The sequence below is a fragment of the Rhincodon typus genome, chromosome 18 (genome assembly GCF_021869965.1).
Source record: "Rhincodon typus isolate 14 chromosome 18, sRhiTyp1.1, whole genome shotgun sequence".
Classification (NCBI taxonomy): domain Eukaryota; kingdom Metazoa; phylum Chordata; class Chondrichthyes; order Orectolobiformes; family Rhincodontidae; genus Rhincodon; species Rhincodon typus.
Window position 1 is genome coordinate 48,487,917 of NC_063349.1, and position 14,221 is coordinate 48,502,137.

Consider the following 14,221-nt stretch of genomic DNA (forward strand, 5'->3'; position numbering starts at 1 on the left):
GTCAGGAGCACTCTATTCCCAAATCAAGCAACAGTGATGTGAGGAAATATTTTGACACACTGTGTACATGGGCCGTGGCATACATTCCTAGAAATGTAGTAGAGGGACATTCAATTGGTACATTCAAGAGGGCATAGGATGATTATTTGAATAGAAATGATGTGCAGTGATTTAGGGGAAAAGGCAAGGGATGAGCTCTGGGTAATATACAGGTATGACAGGCCAAAATGATCCTGCCTATATTGGAACAGCTGATGATGAGTGGTTAAATAAAAATTATCTTCTTAATTCTTTCAATACCAATTCTTTCAGTACCAGTTCTTTTCTGTATTCTAACTGTGTTGTAAGAATAAAGGGTGTTTTGATTAAAGCCTAGTAGTGGACCAATTAATTGCATCTGGAACACAGCACCTTACACTTGCCTTTAAATAAATATAAAAGAACAAAGAACAATACAGCACAGGAACAGGCCAAAAACTGAAGTTGCCAGAAAAGCTCAGCAGGTCTGGCAGCATCTGTGAAGAAAATAATCAGAGTTAAAGTTTCAGATCCGGAGACCCTTCCTTAGAACTGATGGTATCTGGGAAAAAGTCAGTTTATATGTAGAAAATAGGGAGGGGCTGGGGTAGGGAGTAAAGGATAGAGCCTAAAGAGAGAGAATAACAGTTGTACAGACAAAAGAGTTGATAACAATCAGGCTGGGAGGGTGAATAGTTGTTAATGGGGACTGTCAGTGACTAGCAATAGGCAGGGTGTAATGGCAGGCTATGTGGTAACAAGGCCTGGTGTGTGGGGTAGGGGGCTGGGACATGGGGGAGTTCAGCCCCTAAAATTGTTGAACTCGATATTGAGTCTGGAGGGCTGTACAGTCCCCCAAGCGGAAAATGAGGTTTGTTCTTCCAGCTTGCATTGAGCTTTGCTGAAACACTGCAGCTAGTCAGAGACAGAGATGTTGGCTAGGGAACAGGGTGGTGCATTAAAATGGCAAGCAACAGGTAGCTCAGGGTCTTTTTTGTGAGCAGAACGTAGATATTCTGTGAAGCGGATACCCAGTCTACGCTTCGTTTCCCCAATGTAGAGGAGACCACATTGTGAGCAGCGAACGCAGTAGACTAGATTGTGGGAAGTGCAGGTGAAATGTTGTTTCACCTGGAAGGTATGTTTGGGCCTTTGGATAGTGGGGGTAGGAGGTAAATGGGCAGGTGTTACACCTTCGCCAGTTACAGGGGAAGGTGCCGTAGGGCTGAGGTGGGGTGTTGGGGGTGAAGGAAGAATGGACCAGGGCATCCGGAGGGAACGGTCCCTGTGGAAGGCGGATAAGGGAGGGGAGGGGAATATGTGTCTGGAGGTGGTGGAAATGGTGTTTGATGATCTTCTGCATGTGGATGCTGGTGGGATGGTAGGTGAGGTCAAGAGGAACCCTATCGCTGTTGCGGGAGGGAAGAGAGGACGGATGTGCGGGAGATGGGTCGGACCTGGTTAAGGGCCCTGTCGACAACAGAGCTGGAAAATCCTCGGTTGAGGAAGAAGGTGAACGTTTCAGAGGCTCCCTTGTCGATGTTGGCCTCATTGGAACATATACAACGGAGACAGAGGAACTGAGAGAATGGGGTGGAGTCTTTATAGGAAGCAGGGTGCGTGGATGTATAGTCCAGGTTGCTGTGGTACCTTGAACAGGAACAGGCCTTTCAGCCCTCCAAGCCTGCGCCGACACATTTTACACTAAAACTGTCTTCACTTGCAGAATTCGTATCCCTCTTTCTCTTCATATTCACATATTTATCCAGGTGTTTCTTGAATGCTACTATTGCCTGTGTTTCCACCACCTCCTCTGGCAGCACGTTCCAGGTACCCATCACCTTTTGTGTGAAAAAGTTAGGGTCTACGCTATCTCCTTACAATCATTTGTGGGGGACATGGTCTGGTCTGGTCCATAATATCAGACCGAAACAGAATTAGAAGAATTCAACAATATCCTCAATAATTATGACCGTTCCACTGAAATAAGAGCAGTAAGAGGCCATTTGACCTCTCAGGCCTGCCCGTTCTTCAATAAGATCACAGCTGATCCACCCCAGGCCTCAAATCACTTTCGTGCCAGCTCCTCTAGCCCTCAATTCCCCACGATTTAAAAAATCTATCTACCTCCGCTTTAAGTACTTTCAGTGATGTAGCCTCCACAACTCTCTGGGGCAGGGAATTCCAAAAATTCAGTACAGTCTGAGAGAAGAAATTCCTTTGCATCTCCATTCTAAACGAGTGTCCCCTTGTTCTGTAACTAAGTCCCATAGTTCAAGATTCTCCCACAAATGGAAACATTTTCTCAATAACTACCTTGTCAAACCCCTTATTCTGAGATTATCCCCTGGTTCTACAGTAACCAACTCGGGGAAATGCCCTATCTTTGCCCACCAAGTCATGCTCTATAAGAATTTTGTAAAGTTCAGTGAGATCATCTTCTTGAACCTTTGTAGGTACACCCACAGTAATGTTTGGGAGTTCCATGATTTTGACCCAGCGACAGTAAAGAAACAGCTATATAGTTCCCAGGTGGGATGATGTGTGGCTGGGAGGGGAGTTTACAAGGGGTGGTATTCCTATGTATCTTCTGCTTTTGCCCCCGTACACTGCTGCCCTTGTGCTATGGTGGTGGAGGGAGTGAATGTTGAAGATGTTAGATGTGTTGCTGTCCCGGATGGTGTCAAGCTAGCTGAGTGTTGTTGAAGCTGCACCATCCAGGCATGTGGGGAGTATTCCATCACACTCCTGACTTGGTGCGCAGGGTTTCAGGAATCAGGAGGCCAGTTACTCATCACTGAATTCTCAGCCTCTGACCTGTTATTGTGGCCACAGTATTTATATGGATGGTCCGATTAAGCTCTGGTCCATGGTAATGTCCAAGATCTCAACAGTGGAGGATTCAGCAATGGTAACGCCATTGTATCTCAAAGGCAGATAGGGGAGAATCTAACTGTTTGAGATGGTCATTGCAAACGTTACTTGCCACTAGTCAGCCCAAGTCTGGATGTTGTCTGGTTCTTATTGCATTTGGACATGGACTGCTTCAGTATCTGAGGATTTGTGAATGGTGCTGAACATTGTGCAATCAAAGGCGAATATCCGCACTTCTGACCTTATGATGGTGGGATGTCATTGATCAAGCAGCTGAAGTTGGTGATTGAACAAATTTAACTTTCCTAGCTACTCTGGTGGGATATAGATACATGCATTATCAGTTCAGGCTTTTTGATGCTCGATGAAGTAACCAGGTTGTAACCATATCCATGACGCTGAGTGAAGTTGCTAAAATCACCAAGACCTATTATACTAACGTGTGCATGTAACAAGTTCAGAAAATTGAATAAAATTGGCCATCATTTTAGTTTATTCCATGAATAATATTTATAAATGTCCTTTGTTGTATTTCTTTCACTCACCATTTGAAATTCAGCCATTCTCACATCAACCACATGAAAGGAGAGATATGCATGTTTTTGAAAGCAGAGAAGGTTTTAAATCCTGAAAAGGTTTTTGAAAGCACACTTTGATATCAATATGGGGTAGACAATTGGGCTTCATTTGCTTTAATCTATCCTGGCCAAGAAGACATGAACTCAAACCTCGATCCCATTCAACATCCAAAGCAGAAACATGCTGGAAACACTCAGCAGGTCTGGCAGTCTCTATTGAGAGAGAAAGACAAAGTTAACATTTCAGGTCAACGACCTTTGTCAAAACTGGAAAAGGTTAGAGAGGTAGCATGCTTTAAGCAAGTACAGAGGTGAGAAATCGCGTAATTAAGTCCGGGCAGGAGCGGAGGTTGGTGGATGAACAGTGTCTTTAACTTTTTCCAGTTTTCAGGAAGGGGCATTGCTCTGAAATATTGACTCACCGCAATAATAATAATTAACGGTTCACAGTAATCAGTCTGCTCTGGTCCAAAACAACCGACTGACTGTTAATAATTTTATCAGACAGATTTAAATATTTGATAATTGTGCCTTTCCATCCAGGCACCTCTTTTCAATAAACAACACATAATAATTTCATGCCTTCTTAATTTATGTACAATTCAGCAACATTTCAGTGCTTTAATTGGTGATGTTAAGCTTTAATTTAAGTGAAGCACACTGCAATCACAGCATTCCTTATGGGCATTGCTATTAGAGGCTGGCTTTCTCTGTAGGCTGATATCAGTGAGTTCTCAATTCTTATGGGTGACTGATCTAAATTGTCAAACAGCAGAGAAACAAAACAGGGGAAAAGTTTGAGTTACCACCTAGGGTGGAGCCTAGCGAGATATTACGACAGAGATGTTCACCAGTCCAAATCATGGCTCTTGATCTTTTAGAGTGGGCTTGTTGGCTCCATGTCCCATTGTCTTCCTCCCAGTCTTCCCTGAAGTGCATGTCCACAACTGCATTTACCTCATGCTGGTCCTCAACTACAAATGAGAAGAATTGAAACGCTTGGCCATTTCGTGTGCATTTCATGTTTTTGGAATTCCAAGGTGGAAGGAGTTGGTAAATGTGTTAGATCAAAGAGTTTCATTCTGCACACCAAGGGTGTGTTCTGCAGCAGGCTGGATTCTGAATTTTAAGAATGTGTTTGATTTCATAGCTAACCGTTTGACTCCTGTCATTAACTCGGAACAAAGGAGGAGGCATTATAAGAGAGTGGGGTTTGGGGAGGGAAACCAGGAAATCTCATCACTATCTGCTTTGAAAGAGCTACAGCTCTTACAAATTACCAGTGAGAGGATTGTGAATTAAGTCCCATTCCTGAGACCTGGGGCTCGTGTCTATCCTCTCACTCCAGTGCTGTGCTGTGGGAGTGCTGCATTGCTGGAGTTGCATTCTTTCTGCGCTTAGATCTCTTTCTGCAAAAAATCTCGTTGCACTATTTTGAAGAAAACTAGAAGAGATCCTCGGCAATATTTAATTCTCAACCAGGATCACTTCTCTGGTCATTATGTCATGGTTAGTTGACAGCTTCCTGTGCTCGCTGTGTTTCTAACGGTTACAACTGTGACTGCGCTTCACCAAGTACTTAACCATCAGTGAAGCATTCTGGAATATGCTGAGGTTGTAAAAGGCTCTATACAAATGCAAATCCTCCTTCCAACAGTTGTGACGAAAGGGGTTTGTATCTGCAATGTTCACTTGACTCTCTCCCTGCATTTGTTAAGTGCTTTCAGAACTTTACGTGGAATTGTTTTAAAATGTAAAACACAGAGGAGGAGGCAGGATTGTGAAGTAATCAGATCATCCATGATCATGTTGAATGGCGGAGTAGACTGGAGGGGCCCAGGGGCCTAAACCTGTTCCTCATTCGTATGTTCCCTTGTTTCACATAGAAACAGGCCAGTTCGGTCCACACGATCCTTCTCCTGCCCTAATGGATCTTATATGCTTAGACATCTATTTCTCCTTACCTTTGTAATTAATAGGCCAGCTTTTAAAAGAAATTTTCATTGAATAAGATATGTTCTTGTTTTGCCAAAGAATTGAACTAACTTTGCTGCCTACAAACAAGAGTGGATCAGCACTTTCTCACTTATAACCCTTGCCCGCAGGTCGACGATTATCCAGATTTTCTGAGCGGCCAGGATCGGGAGTCTGCACAACACATCCGCATTGTTTACATCTCCTGGCCAGAGAAGAAAGGTCACAAAGTCCAAGTTAGAGGCAATAGATATTTACCTGCTGTCATTAGTGGCAGGAGGAAGTTTGGTGCCTTGAGCCAGGAGGAAGGTACGTTCACTCCAAAATAAATGGATAAAATTGATATTGACCTGATTACAGATCCATGGAACGAGTTGAAATGGGAATAGCTGGTTATTAACATTGAACACAATGCCCTTTGGGAGGGAATTCCAGGATTTTGATCCAGTGACGGTGAAGGCATGGCGATATAGTTCAAGTCAAGATGGTGAGTGGCTTGGGGAATGTGCAGGCGAGAGAGGTCGTTACATTCTTGTGTTTGAGATGTATAAAGTTTGGGGAAATTCAGGCCAAAGGTCAATGTAATTGCTTTAGCTTTTCATATTTTTATATACATATAGTGTTTGTACTTGTCAGGTGGTTAATTTTATTTTGAGGATGTATACAGTGAACAGTGGGTGGTGTACCTGCCTTTGAACCAGAAGCTCCAGATTCAAGATGTCTCTAGGACTTGATGGCCAATGAAGATGCGTTTATAATGCAGCTAACTTGGTTGAATGATCCTGCAAATGGTTCTGATACATGCCAATGGCAGGACTGCCATGATCTTTATTACTTACAAATTCTCCTCCAAGCCACTTGTCTTCCTGTCTTGGAAATGTATCGCTGTTCCTTCAGTGTTGATGGGTCAAAATCCTGGAATTCTGTCCCTAACAGCATTGTGGATCAATCTACAGCACATGGACTGCAGTGGTTCAAGAAGGCAGCTCCCCACCACCTTCTCAAGGGGCTGCTAGGGATGCACAATAAATGCTGGCCCAGCCAGCAACACTCACGTGCCAAGAATAAATTTAAAAGTTACACTTCCTTAAAATCATTGTCCTAAAAAACACTAGCTTATTTATTGTTAATACAAACAAACTGTGGTACAGTGAGTAGCTTTAAAGTGGTTGTAGGGTCTTCCTGTGAGCTTTCCCACATCCCATGAATGATAGTGTGAACTAAAACCCTGGACAGTTTGGACACCAGAGGTCTATTCACATCACCCAACTACCGCTGCTCCCCCATCGCCCAATCTGCTCTGTCGCTGTGAGGCTCAGTTGATGGCACTTAATCCTGGGTCAGAGGCTCAAACCTCCCTCTAGAGACTTGGAAGATGCCAATCCCAGTGCGGTGTTGATCATTCGGTGTACTGTGGGAGCAGCTATCTCAAAAAGATGTTAAACGGAGGTCCCATGAAACTGTGTCAGAGTGGGTGCAGTAGCCTGTCAGTCACACATTGGAAAGATAGTTCTCTGTCATCACTATCCCTAGCTCTAGATGACAATGTGCATATAGCCATGGCAACTTGGACCCCCCCCCCTCCACCCCAACTTGAGTGAACAAGAAGCCACCACCACCTTATAGTAAGCTAGCTGTAACCCTTGTGCTGTTTATGGGATGGTTGCTGAATTGTGGTCATGGGGTGGGTCGGATCTTGCGTGTTTGGTGGAGATGGAAATTTGAACAGGGCTTGAAGTCCTGTCACTTTCAGGGAGACAGGCCAAAAGCTGGAAAGTGGGATGAGGCTGGCTGGTTCGTTTCTCAGTCAGCACAGACATGATGGGCAGAGTGGCCTCCTTCTGTGCTGCAATCTTTTCTACATTTTCTAAACATTTGAAACATCGGAAGAGGAGGAACACACAGGGATGTAGGCGGGAGGGCGGTTGGCGGGTGCTTGTGAACTGCTCCTTATGAGGGCCAGACTACACATGATGGGTTGAATGGCCTTCTTCTGAGCTGCAGCAATTCCGTGATTCACTGAAAGAGGAGAAAGTTTGTCACAGACACTGTATGATGACACACACAGAAGCAGTTGGAAAGTTCATCAGTTCTAAAGATGATATTTTTGATAAGTTTCTGTCACATAGAGACAGCGACAAGGCAGCATTATTCCTAATTTACTCAGGTCTTTGCTGCGATGGAATGACACTTGGTTTTGGGATAGGCTGTGGCCTTGCAGCCAGAGGGGTGGTGGTGGACTAACCACCTGGGAGCAGGCCACCCCTGTTGTTTTCTGGGTTGCAGTAGGTTTCCAGTCCACAGTGAGTCCATAATAAAAGCAATCAAGGCTAAAACACTGCCAAACCCAGGCAAAAACACTGATCATAGAATCCCTACAGTGTCAACAGAGGCCATTCAGCCCATCAAGTCGCACAGACCCTCCAAAGAGCATTCCACCCAGACCCACCCTATTCCTGTAACCCTGCATTCCCCATGACTAATCCATCCAACCTACATACCCCTGGACACTATGGGCAATTTAGCATGGCCAATCCGCCCAAACTGCATATCTTTGGACTGTGGAAGGGACCTGGAGCACCCAGAGGAAACCCACGCAGACATGGGGAGAACGTGCAAACTCCACACAGACAGTTGCCCAAGGGTGGAATCAAACCTGGGTCCCTGGTGCTGTGAAGCAGCAATGCTAACCACTGAGCCACCCAGCATCTATAACCAAACCAACTTTCCCAGGATGGAAGGAGCTAAAATGCATTATCATTTGATTTAAGTGTTAATTTTTTTTCAAACGGTGTCTTCCTTTTCTAAGATTCAAAAAACAATTTTTATTTTTAGCTGTGGCTAGTAGCAACATCCAGGAGAGCAGCAGCACATCAGGTATATCGAAATCAAAGCAGGGTCGAGCTCTGAATCAATTCACTCTCAGGTATGAAACATTATATCACCAAATTGTTTATCATGTCAATTAAAGAATTGCTTTGTTTCATGGGCTGTGGGCGTCGCTGGCTGGGCCAGTATTTATTACCTGTCCATAATTGCTCTTCAATTTGTCCCACAGAAGCAGGAAGTGTTCATTAGTACGAGTATGCCTAATTTTATTTGCGTGTTAATAGATTGCATTATAGTAACAGATAAACCTGGACTTTCCTCTTCCTGTCGCAGGAAGTTTGGGAGCGGGATTTCAGTAACACTAGGTTGAGCTCATAGAAGCAGCATGTATTTGTTTGACAATGAGGGGCCATGGGTTAGAATGTTCTTACAACTGCAGCTACTTTTAAATAAAACTAAATCCAGACACCTGGACAGAGTAGCTTCGCTTTGCACAATTTGCTACAACATTATTTTGGCCTCTTGGGGAGGAGTAACTTGCATATTACAAAGTATTTACAGCACCGAAACAGACTGGTCACCCAATGTTTATACGCCACGTGAGCCTTTTCTATCAATATTCGTCTCATCCAATTAATAATACTCTGTTCCTTTCGCCCTCATGTACTGGTATATCTTCTCAGATACATTGATGTTGTTCATCATAACTAAACATATTGATGGTGAATTCCACATTCTAACCACTTTCTGGATGAAGAATTTACTCCTGAATTCCAGCTGGATTTATTAGAAGGATCTCTTGTTTACAACCGCACATTTCAGTTATCCACCCCCTCCAAAAACTGAAATTAGAACCACGTTCTCTATATCTACTGTTATCAAAATCCTTCTGGAATCTTAGGGATGTTTTATTAGGTCACCCCAATGCCTTCTCTTTTACATTGTCCTGATGGGTCTAACCTTTCCATTCTGGTCTAATCCTAGTTATAGCTTCTCTTTTACACCATCTCCAGTGCCTTGATTTTTTTTCTAATTGCATTTCTGTACACTGTTGTTCCAGGAGCAGACTTTGGCCAAATTAGAAGACACATGGATTTACAGGGGATTTACAGGGGAAGAGTCTGCCTTGCTAAAACCAGGGGTTAAATGATTGTTATTCAGAGTCTAGGCTTTTCTGGACAGAGTTTTGTTCCAACTCTCTCACATCACCAACTCTAACTGCACTGATAGTTGTACCCCATGTACACCCTCTTAAGTTCTCACTCCAATACCCTCAAAAAACTATCACTTGCTCTCTAGTTCTGATGGACACTGGCGTCCCTGCCAGAGGTTACTAGATAATAACATACCTTATGGAGAGTCCTGTCCTGCTGATCCCCTTCTACCTCACTGCCTTAACCTAGCCTGATATTACTTTGATCTCAACATTGTAGGAACATCTTGGTATGGAAACCTTGGATGGATCCTGAAGTACCTAAAAGTACCAAGGTACCAAATTCATATCCAAACTCTGAGACCTAGGACTCTACTCTCTCCCCCCACCCCCGCAACTCAATCTTCGACTTCCTAATCTGCAGACCGCAATCAGTAAGGATAGGCGACAACACCTCCTCCCCAATAATCTTCAGCACCGGTGCCCCACAAGGCTGTGTGCTCAGCCACTTATTATACACTGACTCAGCTCTAACTCCATTTACAAATTTGCTGATGACACCACCATAGCGGGTCAGTTCTCAAATAACGATGAGACAGAATACAAGAAAGAGATAGATGGCTTAGTGGCATGGTGTAAAGGCAACAATCTTTCCCTCAATGTCAGTAAAATGAAGGAGCTGATCATCGACTTCAGGAAGCGGAGTGGAGGACACTCCCATGTCTGCATTAAGGTACTGAGGTGAAGGTGATCATGAGCTTCAAGTTCCTAGGAGTAAAGATCACCAACAATCTGTCCTAGTCCACCCACATCGAAGCTGCAGTCAAGAGCGCACACCAACAACTCTACTTCCTCAGGAGGCTAAAGAAATTCACCCTGTCCACAATGACTCTGAGCAATTTTTATAGATACACCATAGAAAGCAACCTATCTGGATGCATCACAGGTTGGTATGGCAACTGCTCTGCCCAAGACTGCAAGAAACTACAGAGAGTTGTGAATGTAGCCCAGTCCCTCACGCAAACCAGCCTTCTGCCCATTGACTCCATCTACACTTCCCGCTGCTACGGGAAAGCAGCCAACATCATCAAAGGTGCCTCCCACCCCGGTTGTCCTCTCTTCCACCCTCTTCAATCGGGCAGAAGATACAGAAGTTTGAAAACTGGTACCAACAGATTTAAGAACAGCTTCTTCCCTGCTGTTATCAGATTTATGAACGAACCTCTCATATATCAGAGTTGATCTTTCGCTGCCAGTTCTCTGTAGCTGTAACACTATATACTGCATTCTGTTCTATTACCCTGATGTATTTATGTAAGGTATGATTTGTCTGGTTAGCACAAAAAAACAATACTTTTCACTGTATCTTGGTATGTGACAACAAATCAAATAACGTGCTAATCTGAAACAGAAGTGCTGCTATTCTCAGGAATAGAAAGGTTACGAGGAATGCTAAAACTATAAGGGAAGCTGTTGGCGATTTCTTTTCTAGCCAGCACTTTGGCTCATTTTAAAGATGATGAAATCAATGTTGTCATAATGTATTCTATCAAAGCATCTTTATTTTGTGTTTTAGGCTCATGTTAAATTAACGCCGATTGCTGTTATGGGAAGTTCACGTCATACAGCTCGTTGTGGAATACATTTGTAGCTTTTGGTCATGATCCTATGGAGATATTGTGGTGGAAACTCTTATCTCTAACAGGCAGCTCTGTCTGACGACAACTGTTGCTATAGCAGGGATATCACGGCACTTATCCTTTGGCAATTCCTACCCTTGGATGCGTGAATTTCACTTGTGTTCTATTCCCAGCTCACAATGTCAAGCTCCACATGTCAAGGCTATGTTTTCTTCGCTTTCTCCTTGTCGCTATGGAGACTGTTATTTGCCGAGCAGACATAGCCCCTCAGGAAGCTCCATTGATCCTCAAAGAATTAATCCTTAATGTGATAACACACACAGATTCACAATAATTTGTGCTGTGCTAAGTGTAAATATCTGTGGGTACTGAAGCTTTGTTACCGCTTTCTGGTTACTATGCAGAGCGCACTATCAAATGCATGGTCCCAGAGTGATCATTCATTTTAGTACATTGTACTTCACACGTTTGCCATTTAATATTATGGAAATATAAAATAATAAGAGCTGCTATGATTTAAAAAGAATTGCTAAATGTCTAGGAAAGTAATAGTGCAGGTTTCTCCTTCCTTAATTCTGCATCCAGCAGTTTTTCAATAATCATGACCTGTGTGTCAATGAAAGGAGAGGTCTGGCTTGATGTTTCTGCAAGCTTGAAGGTAGTTTCACCCTGAATACTGATTGACCATTCTTTACATTCACAGGGTTGACATGGAGATGGGGACTGCATCAGCAACAAAACAAGAAGTGGGTGTCGGGAGGGTTTCAGGAGCTCTGAAGTGGATCTTTGTTTTATATTTTGTGTGTTAAGTTTTTCTTTACGCCCCTTTTTTTTGGGGTGGACCTGTCTTTGTTTCCTTTTTCTTCACTAACTTAACCCTTGTCAATGCCTTTGTGCCCTTCCTGTTTATCTAACACCCTCCTGGCCAACCACTCACTGTTTGCCCTCTGCAAACTGCAGCTCCACCTAAAGCTGTGTGGCCAGTGTCCTACCTCACGTCAAGTCCAATTCGCCAAGTTGCAGTGTTTTCAAATCCTTTTTTGGTCCCCCCCAAGCATCTTGCCCTCTCAGTCATTTCCTTTAGCCCCCTGTACCCTAAGCTCTGGAATTCCCTTCCTAAAGCTGTCCTCTGTAAGACCTACTCTCTTTGAAGATCTCGGTCACCTGTCCTAATGTCTTTTTATCTGGCTCGTTCTGATAATGCAAACGAGGTTTTACAACACTACAGTCGCTGTGTTACTGCAATTTGCTATTTCCTCGTTCCTACATTGTCTCTGTACTGTTACCTAACTTTCCTGCCCCTCTACCTAGCAGTTTGTAGGTCATTGAAATAGATTACAGAGAACGTACTGCACAGAAACAGGCCGATCAATACATCTTAATCAATTGGGCCAGTGCGCTGAGGAGTGGCAGATGGAGTTTAATTTGGATAAAAGTGAAGTATTACATTTTGATAAAACAAACAAGGGCAGGACTTCTACAGTTAATGTTAGAGCCATGGGGCGTATTGTCGAACAGAGAGACCTGGGGATTCAAGTACATAGTTCTTTGAAATTTCCATCACAGGTAGACAGGGTGATTAAGAAGGTGTTTAGCATGATTGCCTTCATTGCTCAGACCTTTTAATAAGGAGTTGAGACATCATGTTGAGGTTGTACAGGATGTTGGTGAGGCCAGTTTTGGAGTAATGTGTCCAGTTCTGGTCGCCCTGTTATAGGAAGGATATTATTAAATTGTAGAGAGTACGGAAAAGATTTACCAGGACGTAGCTGGGACTGGAGGGTCTGAGTTATACCGAGCAACTAGATAGGTTGGGACTTTTGTCCCTGGGGTATAGGAGGTTGCGGGATGACCTTAAACAGTTTTATAAAATCATGAGGGGTATAGATAAGGTGAATAGCAAAGGTCTTTTGAGTAGGGTGTGGGAGTTCAAAACTAGGGAGCATATTTTTAAGGTGAGAAGAGAAAGATCTAAAAGGATTCTGAAGGGCAACTTTTTCATACAGAGGGTGGTTCACGTTGTGGAACGAACTACCAGAGGAAGTAGTAGATGCAGGTACAGCTACAATATTTGAAAGACATTCGGCCAGGTACATGAATAGGAAAAGTTTAGAGGGATAATGGCCAAATGTAGGCAAGTGGGACTAGTTTAGTTTGGGAAACTTGGTCGGCATGGATGAATTGGACTGAAGGATCTGTTTCTGTGCTGTATGACTCTATCTAGTCCGTACTGTGATTGTGCTGTATAAGAGCATATTACTTCAAGAGGGAGATGTGGTATCAGGTCACATTAATCTACATTAATGCTGTAGGCTCACAGGTTCATATATCACGTTGGCAGCTGGTAGAATTTAAATATATTGAATAAAAAGCTTTCAAACTGAAAACTGGTCTCGGTGATGGTAACCATAAAACTATCATTAATTATAGTATTTTTTTCTTTTGAAAAATGGATGTTGTTTAGGGAAGGAAATCTACTGTCTTTACCTTACATTTGGCTCCAGATCCACAACAACGTGGTTGAAGCTGGTGCAGGCACGATGGGCAGAATGGTCTCCTTCTGCACTTCTGTGATTCTTAATCACCGTCTGTTTTGGCGGAGCAAGCTACTCAGTGCCAGGGCAGTTAGGGATGGGCAACAAATACTGGCCTTATTAGCAACAGACACGCACGCACACACAGATAGACAGATACACCCACACACAGATAGACACACGCACACATATCTCACTTATGAATAAATATAAAACATTCTCCTTTTACTCTGCTCTTTCACTCCCTTCTCCTGATGTACTTACTTCATAATTCTGACAGATATTCAGAGCACTATCTCGTCTTTTCTCTGTACAACAATTACATATATCCAATATTTTCTGTGCCTGATTTATAGCATTTAATATTTTTACTTGGCATTGTATTTGATTGGTTGGTTTCTTTAGTGCAATGTTAGGATTTAAGAGGAAAAATCTGAAGAGGATTCAACCTGCAGAAGAAATTATTCTTCCGAGCATATGGCATTAAAGCTTCTCTAAGTCAAAAATTCTGAGTCATATAAAATAGCCTTCACATTGCTGGGATGAATAATGGACTGTTTTCAAGAAGGAACAATAGTTCTTAGGGCTAAAGCGATCAAAGGGAATGGGGAGAAAGTGGGA

The 14,221-nt window shown here is 43.2% G+C and overlaps 1 protein-coding gene across 1 annotated transcript in view; it reads left to right on the plus strand.

The window, feature by feature from the left end:
* c18h12orf56 (chromosome 18 C12orf56 homolog) overlaps positions 1–14,221 on the plus strand; it is a 62,076-nt gene that overhangs the window by 9,952 nt on the left and 37,903 nt on the right. The window contains exons 2-3 of the mRNA XM_048607454.1: positions 5,576–5,753; positions 8,280–8,370. Of these exons, the coding sequence (XP_048463411.1) occupies positions 5,576–5,753; positions 8,280–8,370 (269 nt within the window). The remainder of the gene's footprint in view (positions 1–5,575; positions 5,754–8,279; positions 8,371–14,221) is intronic.